At 43.1% G+C, this 9,380-nt stretch overlaps 1 protein-coding gene across 1 annotated transcript; it reads right to left on the bottom strand.

Annotated features, from left to right (window-relative positions):
- Nucleotides 1–443: 443 nt before the first annotated feature.
- Nucleotides 444–3,033, bottom strand: LOC120288205 (probable cinnamyl alcohol dehydrogenase). The gene is made up of 5 exons (XM_039301718.1): nt 2,810–3,033; nt 2,502–2,615; nt 2,188–2,415; nt 1,152–1,591; nt 444–857 (listed from the first exon to the last, which is right to left on the bottom strand). Exons 1-5 carry the CDS (start codon nt 2,896–2,898, stop codon nt 658–660), a joined length of 1,071 nt encoding a protein of 356 aa, XP_039157652.1. The 5' UTR covers nt 2,899–3,033; the 3' UTR covers nt 444–657.
- Between the last annotated feature and the right edge of the window lie 6,347 nt (nt 3,034–9,380).

Raw genomic sequence — 9,380 nt, 5'->3', positions numbered from 1 at the left:
AGATCGAGCTGAGCGGTCGCTGTTGCATCTCTCCGGAGTACCCACCATGTTTCCTTTGATCGAACGGAAGCTCAGCGAGCTCATAAATCCCCCCATCTTTCCCAAAACCATCTTCGCGATGGCTCGTATATTTGACGACTCAGGTTAATCTGTCTGCTGACATTTTCGACGCTACTTAGGCAGAAAAGCATCCTAGTCTCCACCCTCTACTCTTTTATCTTACTTTGTGCTCACTTGGGATAATGGCTCCATGTGAAAGCGATGTTGACCTTTGCTAACTTAGGAAAAGCTGGTGAGCACCCTATCAAAGAGTCGTATCCACCAAGAATTGTGAAACACATTGTGTCACTTTTATTCATCCGAGTTTGTTGTTGGGTCACTGTCAAAAAAGAGAACCCTCACCCACCCCTCTTGAAAACACAGCACAACCCAATTCAAAATGCTTCCAGAATCCAAATAGTCAAATTTCTTAAGTGATAAAATCATTAACACCTTCATCATTGAATACACAATCGAGAAGGTCTATGGTTTCAATACGAAGACAGAAGAAAATAATACTCTCGGTATAACAAACAATGATACAACAGAGGGCATGAGGAACTCGAATTGAGAGACAAGCACGTCGATTTCTTGTTTAATTATGGGGAAAGGACAAAACTAATCAAGCTTGCTTCCCACAACGTCCACGACGAACCTGTACCTGACATCATTCTTCTCGAGCCTCTCTAGGGCCGTGTTGACATAATCCATCTTGATCACTTCGATCTGGGAAGTCAATCCCTTTTCTTTGCAGAACTCAAGCATCTCCTCTGTTTCCTTCATGCTCCCTATGAAACTCCCAGTGATTGACTTCCTCCCTGCATGTTATAACCACACAAATGAGGTGACATACAATTTCTTTGAAAGACCGTCAATCCAAGAGAAGATTTTGCATTTGTTCGCAAAATGCCAGCAAAAAAACATCAGACCGTGATCACAACATGATGTAATAGCCATTTTAGAGTAAATTATGACAGGCTTCACAATGGATTTTCATATGGTACACAGGCTGTATAAATTTCCTTGTGCAGTGGCTGCCTATGCCTTCATTGATGCATGGACTAATCCATTCAAAAACAGCGCTCAAGAGAAAGGGAGTCTAGAGAATTTACCAAGCATAACCATGGGAGAGATAAATTGAAGAGGAGCATTGATGACACCAGTCAAGATCAGCTTCCCATCGAGCTTCAACAAGGCCAGGTAAGGTTCGAGAGGGTGAACCACAGGGATAGTGTCAAAAATGTAGTCGAGCGAATCAGTGGCCTCTTTCATTCCATTTTCATCGGAGCTCACTAGGTAAGCATCGGCACCCAGGTGCTCCAATGCCTCCGTTCTCTTCTTATCAGAAGAGCTTATCACAGTCACATGGTGTCCCATGGCCTTGGCTATCTTCACCCCCATGTGGCCAACCCCTCCAAGCCCCAATATCCCTCCTCTCAGCCCACTTTGCTTGAGCCCAAAGCGCACCAGAGGGCTGTACACGGTCACACCAGCGCACATCAGCGGCGCTGCCTGTTCCGACTCTAACCCATCTGGGATTTTCACCACAAACCTGAAGGGCAAAGACCCCAATCGGACCAGTCAAATCTTCCATCAGTTTCACTTTGTACGGGTTTACATGCAGTGCTGTAGAAGTTAGCTTAGGCTAGTCATGTGTCTTTCCTATGATCATTCCACTTAACTAATTCCCAGGACCTTCAAGTTCGCCAACTAGTTTACTAAATTTACAATACACCATCAAATCAAGTCATGCCATTCGAAGTACTTAAGAGCTAAAATTGACAAGACCAGACATGTTTCTTTCTGATTATTGTTCATCAAGTTGAATGTGATTTTGTGGGCCATTACGATTGACCCAAGACAAATTAACTGAAATTGAATGAATCAACAATGGAAGGGCTCAAACAAAGGATGCCCACTTTTCGATCTGCTTTAAGTAGATGGGGGGCATGGTGCCCTCGCATTCTTTCACCATTGGATTGAAATACAACAGACCTCAACCCGGACAGTTTTTCATATTTTGCTTTTCCATCCAATGGCAAAATTCCACACAGGCAAGGTCTCCTCGAGGGATCATCAACTCTCCCCCGTTAGGTAGGCTATTTCAGCTTAGAATAAGAGAGTAGAGAGAGGCATGCAAGTGCTCACCTTTGGCCAACCACTATCTCACCAGCAAACCCACCTTGAGTGGGCTTGCCATCGGTGTACACGTCATTGTAATTCCAAATCTTCTTGTTGCAGTATTGCTCCTGGTCCGAATTGCAAGGGCCACAGCTTCTGCAGCACCCAACCACTATACCGGTTCCCACTCGGTCACCAACTCTGTACTTTGTCACCTCTGATCCCACCTCCAGAACCTCACCCACCACTTCATGCCTGAAAAAGAGGGGAAAGAATAATTAGAATAGGAAGAGACACAGAAGAGGAAGAATCAGTCATGATTAATGCAAGAAAAGACCTACCCAGGAACCATAGGGTAGTGGGACATGCCAAGATCATTCTTGATCTGGTGAATGTCACTGTGGCAAATTCCGCAGCTCAACACCTTGATGTAAAGATCTTCTGGTCCCGTGTTTCTGCATTTGTTGGGAAGTGACTTAGACAAATCTTTTTTGCCGATAAACTCAGACTAATCAATCGAATATTGATTAATACGTAATTGATCGAACAAGCAAAAACAAGAATTAAAGAACGACATCACAAGCACAACGAAAACTTAGATTCTTAGCTATCTTTATCAATCCTGAAGAAGGCAAGTTCTTGAATCTACCTGAGGCTATAAGTGTAAGGAGAGAGAACGCCAGACGGGTCCCTTGCAGCCCAACCCGTGGTAGTCCTCTCCTTCTCAAGACTGCCCATTTTTGCTCAAAGATCCAAGCTTTTTTCAAAGTGGTGCTCGGAGAGAGATTCGACAGAGCCGTAGACTTGCTGCTTATCGTAGTGGGAAGTTGCCGGGTAGGAGCATAGATGAGGAGTGACGGGGATACATATGGACTGCCATATATATATGGACAAAAACGCTACCAGCAACCAGCAACGAGGAAACGAGACGGACCAATAGGAAGAATCCAAAAGAGAGACGTGACTTTGGCGAAAAGTGACACCTCAGCAAGCAATACCTAACCCGAGGTGCGGTAGGTGAACCAGTGGGGTGGGTTAAGGGTCAAGACTTGCTTTTTAGCCATTCCCAGTTTCTGTGCTTCTGACATGCTTGACTCCCTCCAGCTACTGTGGTTTTCTTCTGAGTGGAAGAATGTTTTGGTACGGTGGACCTCTTACTTTTTTCATCTTGAAGGGACAAATTAAGTGATGGAGAAGCTCCATCGAACGCTCCCTCTGTCAGCAAAACATCGCCTTTCTGGAACCATCGTGAGTTCAGAAAAGCTTTGAAGATCAATGAGAAGAGGGTGTGAAATGCGTGCACGTCTCGCCAGTCGACAAACAAAGTAAATGCCTAATCTCTTAACGGTTTGAGGCTCTCACATGCCCAATTTTATGGCCCAAAATTGTGCATGCACAAGCATGTCGACTTGGAGTCTTATTTGTCGGATTTCATTGGCTCGGGCAGCATTTTTGTGATGTTTATATGGATATTTTTATTGTGAGTATACTAATTTTCTCACTAGGTCTGCTTTGCCATTTGTCGGTAACTTAAATTTTATACTCAATGCTCTTATTTAATTCAAGAATGAGATGATGCCGGCATGATAGGAACACGTTATCAATCTAAAACAATCTGTTTTAAATCATATTTGCAAGATTGGACTTGGCAACGACAAAAACCAAACACAAAAAATTTCCAAGCCGTCCGCTCCTCCTCCTTCACGCTAACCATGTCTGAATAGTTCAAGAAAATGCATCGGGAAAGAGACTCTTCTCCCTCTTCCATGGGACTCAAGATATTTCCTCCCCACCTCATCCCCTCTTCGTTCAATTTTCGATTGACAAGAACCTGCCCAACCAGAAGGGAATTCCCTAAAATCCTCTCTCGCTCACCACAAATTTAATTCTTCGAATACGTGCCGAATTGTCAGTCCAATCGTTTACTTTTCAATAGGGCGTCAGAGAACGTGGCTTTGGAAGGGACGTGCCTCGGCGGGGTAGTTGGAGTAGGCCTTGAACATATAAAATAATATTATTGTCAAAGGCGATTGCGATGTGTTAATGTACTTTATCTCTAATGTAGACATTGCAAATGACTTGCCAACTTTCATGATCAGATCTGTAGTAGGTGAAGAACAAGTCTCTCTGGATCTGTCCTTTTTCTTTTTCTTTCAAAAATAGAATGAGTCAAAGAAATTATCGATCGGATAAGAGCTGCATTCCATTATGGGCTGTAAGATTGAAGCCTCGAAGGCCCAAAACCAGGAATTTTTGGGCTCTTTCTGCTGTTATAGGCTGGAAGCCCAATAAGATGAAAGGCCCTTCTTTCCCTTGGGCCGGGTTCTTGCTGATCCACAACTTATATCATATCAACTTCAATTGTAAATGACAGAAACTCTTGGTAGAGCCTTCCGAGAGAGAGATCAGCAAAACTTGAGATACTTATAAAGGAAATGGGATTTCATTGAGCCAAACTATTGTCACATTCTATATCATGTGTCGTAATACTGACATGAAATATAGAAATACGAGGAAATTGTGTTGGATACACATGACTGGTACTATTACTACTGCCACATTACATTTTGAATAACTATGTAGAGGTTTGACGTTACAATAATACATGTTGTATAATAGTTTCGAAGTAATTATTGTCGTTATATATATAACGTCAGTTCAGCGATCTGTTATAAGCTGTGACGTTGAATGACTAGAAAGTGCGATTTAAGTAATACACAAACTGATGGGATTCGAGGATGAGATTAGCTAAGAATCACCACGAACAAACTGAGACTAGTGGATTAATCACACTAGTGCCCAACGCCTGGGCTAGGGCCAGATCTTTTGGTCCACCCGATGAATTGGGCCAGCTTCCTGTACTTGTGCCCGGGACCGCTCGGGCTCGGCCCTGAGCGCTTGATCATGATGTTGAGATGCAAACCGTTCAACGAGCCAGGCAAGTCGGTGGCGATGCTCTTGAGTGATCTAGCTTCAGTCTTGAACACAGCACAAGTCATCAGGAGAAGAAGCAGAAGAGCTGAAGTGAGAGAGGCGCTTGATCTTGCCATCTCATGCAAGTGAGAAATGAATTGTGGGACTTGGGCGAGGGTTTCTAACGAAGATGGCTGTGCGTGTTTTGGTGGGCAAGTGGCGTGCCGAAATACTGAGTCCCCTGGTGCCTTTAAATAGCAGCATCCTGGGTCTATGCTCAGCTGGAGTTAGAGTCCCTAGGTCAAGCATCGGAACTGGGGGCTACTGCCAAGTATCTTTTCTCTATATTCTAAGTGATTGATGTGGGTACTTGCTCATCACTGTGAAGAGACGGATTGTCTCTATCTCTGGAGGCTAATCGACCTGCCGTGACGGTTCAGGGGAAGAATATAAGATCTTGCCTTGATACGTTACGTCTAGTCCTGGTCTGGCCCAGCTTCCTCGGGACATTTGATATTAATGATGGATTATTAACGTATATTTGGCCTAAGTTGACATACAAAAAAGTAAGAAAGTCAGATATGGAGTTGCTTGTTGACGTTTGGAGTGTCTTTTTGGAACAAGCTTGATGTGAAGCCGATACACGCCCCCTTTCTCAGCCCAAAACTCTTGAAATACTCCAATATCAAGATAATTGGAATAGCTAAGCTAACTTCGCATGAGTCCATTTCAAATGTTTCTTAGGAGCATCAATGCTAGATAACTGGAAAACTTAAGCCTTTTTATGTGATTAACTTAAAATTTAATGGTACCTTTAACCTTTTTTCCCTAATTTTATCACTTACTTGGTTTTTTTTTTCAGTGATGTGAAGGAACTCGGAGATAGTAGAACGTAGTTACAATGGATTCAACCACAGAACTTCATTTTACCCAACTTTCCTTTTATCCTTACATTGTTTTCAACACGACGTCGGTGATACACATAGATCATCATCATAGAACTGCTTTTCCGTAAACTCAGATTCTTGCCGAGGTCTCTCTTCTATGTAAAACAAATTAAGGGGTCCATCGAATCTGATTTCATTCTCATTTAATATATTCTGGCTCAAACTCAAGATTTGCCCCACTTCCTTCTCCTGTCTCAATAGCTTCCAAGTCGGACTAAATAAACATACCCAATACCGCGGCCTTAAAATATTTAAGGCAACCCTTCTTGGGTAATCACGATTAAGGAATAACAACATGTGATTAACGTAGTACTGATCTCGTAGCCTAAACCTTAAAATGAGAGATGTGGCTGTGTTTTTGGCCGTTCTGGCTACAAAGGAGAGGGAATTATGCCAGGCTTTATGCCCTAGGGATGCTCGAAACCCTCTCTCTTTTCATTCTTAAGCATCTGTAGCTGCTTTGACCTTGGACGGTAGGAACTAGCAGCTCGACCCACAATGCTCCTCTCTTTCAAATTATGAACCCCCCTAACACATGACATTTGCTTCAACCTCACGTCAAGCAATTATAACTTTTCTGCAGGATTCAACTGTACGGGCTTTGGCTTCATTCGATCGAGCAAACATACATTAGCCTTAAATCATCCACGATGAACAGAACAAACTTGGAGGTCCATGCACAATGCACATGGCCAGAAAAATGGAAAGTCGTCCTTTTCAGCTGGTGTCATCATGAGTAGTGGCGACGGGCCGCCCATAACACCCACCTGTCCCCGTCTCCGATCTGCATGGCTTTTCTCAAGGAGTTAGGAGAGAGGCTCGGGCGGCGGATGAGGCTATTTCAGGTCAAGGGTGGGGTCTAGTTACTTTGTGCCACTAAATCTTGATCTAAGGGAAAGGTTATCTGCAGTTGGAACATTTCATTTTCGGACATGAAATGTTGCCCATGTACTGTTATTATCTAACCCTATTTGGCAATGATTTGACTCCCACTAGGGAAGTTTTCGCATTCTACAGGGGCTAGGAGAATTGGAAAATGGACTTGACACCCATCTCTTAAAATTTTGATAGGGACGAACAAGTTTGCGTGAAGTTATTTGTTTCGGGTCGGTGCTATTTTCATAGTAATTTAACTAAAAATCAACAATTCTTTTTGGGCAAAGTGACGATAGGATGAAGAATAAGATAATGTTTTGTTGAGAGTGATGTTGTAAAATTGATGAGAGAGAAGGTAGAAATAATGTAACATAATAAGAAAAGAAAAAATAACTTTAAGAGAGAGAAGGGGGATAATTCGATGGGATAACTAAGAATGTAGTGTTTTATCCAAAATGGAGGTGAGAATAAAAAGTATTTTTTAATAAGTGAATCATACTATTACTGGTGTCGATATCATGAAAATTAGTTCAAGCCATCAGAGTTGGTTATGATTTGCGATTTGAATTTAAGGAGTCTCTATCAAGAAGTTGCCCTTTAATAATTAAAAATGTTCCAGCAATTTGAAAACTATGAAATTCTCCGATTGTGCCGGAATATTGGGATCAAGAAATTAGGTTGCACGTTCACCTACTTACAAAGATCGAACCATTGGTACGATGCCACGTGGAAATATAAGTTGACCTGGGGTTTCGTTACTTGAAATGGAAGACCCTAACTTTGAGCTTTCGCATGCATCCCCCCCTTCAAATTCGTGTGTAAGATTGTCCCAACCTTTCAAGTTATTCCACCGAATGTTGATTCGTACCCGAATTAGATCTTGTCAATGTGATGGGGACGGCTCGAACTGTAGAAGTACATTTTGCCCTTTTCATTCTCGGTTCAAATCCAACTATAATGACTGCAATAGCACTCCTTTTAGTTCATATTACGCCTATCAATCGTGCGAGTAAACCTCACTCTCGCTCGACACAGACTCACCATTCAATAGATCAAATGAAACACAGGTCGGAACATCTCGATAGGTGGCCCAAAGCGTGTTTGCACTAACTAATTTCGCGAAGATCCAATAGGCGTCATCCGCTTACCTGTTCTATTCCGATACGTGGCACTTATCAGCTCCTATATTCCAGGAGTAATTTCAGTTTTACGGGCAACCGGCCATATGATAGTAACCCTGCCTTGCGCATGCAGCTAATTCCGGTGGCGCCACCTTGTTAAGTTCAAACCCCTCACATGGCTTTCGAACAGTTGATAACCTCCACTTTAAGAAGTCAAACAATGGGAAACCCAAAACGAACGCCTGACACCCCAAGCAACCGCGTCCAAATATATCTCCTTGCACAAAGCGCGCAAAAGCTTGTACTCAATCCATCTAACATGGCGAGACGAGGAGCAAAGTCTGTCAACCTCCTTCTTCTCTTCCTTCTGCTGGTTTTCTTGTTTATGTCCATGCCTTTGACTGCGGAGGGTCGACCTTTGGAGGCTTCGAGCTTGGATGGGAATGTCGCCGGAAGGGTTGAGCTTATTCCCAGGGAGTTGTCTCCGAGGGAAGCGAAGAACTCGGGGCCAAAACCCTGTGGTAGAGGACATGGTTTTAAACAGCTTCAAACTCTCGGAGAAATCAAGGACTCCGGCCCGAGCCCCGGCGAGGGACACAGATATGTCAAAAATGGTGGGAATAAGTGAGTTCATCCATGTCCCCCTCTTTGGAGGACGAAGAATTAGTTCCTGGGTTATCATGCTTCTGTAAAAACAACACGGAAGTTCTCATTGGGGGAAGATGATTTTTTCTGTCCTCATATTCCATTGTTTCTCTCTCCCTCGTTTTGTTGGGCATGTAAACTCGGTAGCCGTCGAAGCTTTGACTGAAGATATCATTATCTATGTCCTAATTTCTTATTTTTCAAGCACACACCCACGGTGATGATACGCAATTCGAAATCAAGACAGAAACGAGCCCTCGCCTCGCTTATGAGGAGGTTCGGGCGTCTCTTTATCCTATCCTCATATATACTTACAATTTGGTAGCGATATATCCAACCAAATGCATGATGCCACACTTCACTACAGATGGGTGGTGTTTTGCATATCCCTCAATTAGTCGTGCTTTAGAATTTACGTATCTGTAATTACCATTTCTTCAACCTTTTCAAAGGAGTGATTATTTAGATAGATATGAGGGCGAATAGGTGATCTTTGCATAGAATTCATATCTTCCAACTAAAACATATCCCTTGGTCGATAACAATGAATTTCTGAAGATAACAGGACACATAACCATCAGCATTTGTCTCGGAGACCCGGACTTGGCCTCCCTAAGCCACGTGAGCATTCGCTGAAACCTAGCCCAGCTGCCGGTCGTATCGTCATCTTATACTCAATTTCGATGCTTAAATGGTTCATCCGTTAAGGATTTCAAGG

This window comes from Eucalyptus grandis, chromosome 9, assembly GCF_016545825.1.
Source record: "Eucalyptus grandis isolate ANBG69807.140 chromosome 9, ASM1654582v1, whole genome shotgun sequence".
Taxonomy (NCBI): Eukaryota; Viridiplantae; Streptophyta; class Magnoliopsida; order Myrtales; family Myrtaceae; genus Eucalyptus; species Eucalyptus grandis.
This window is presented reverse-complemented; position numbering and strand designations above follow the sequence as displayed.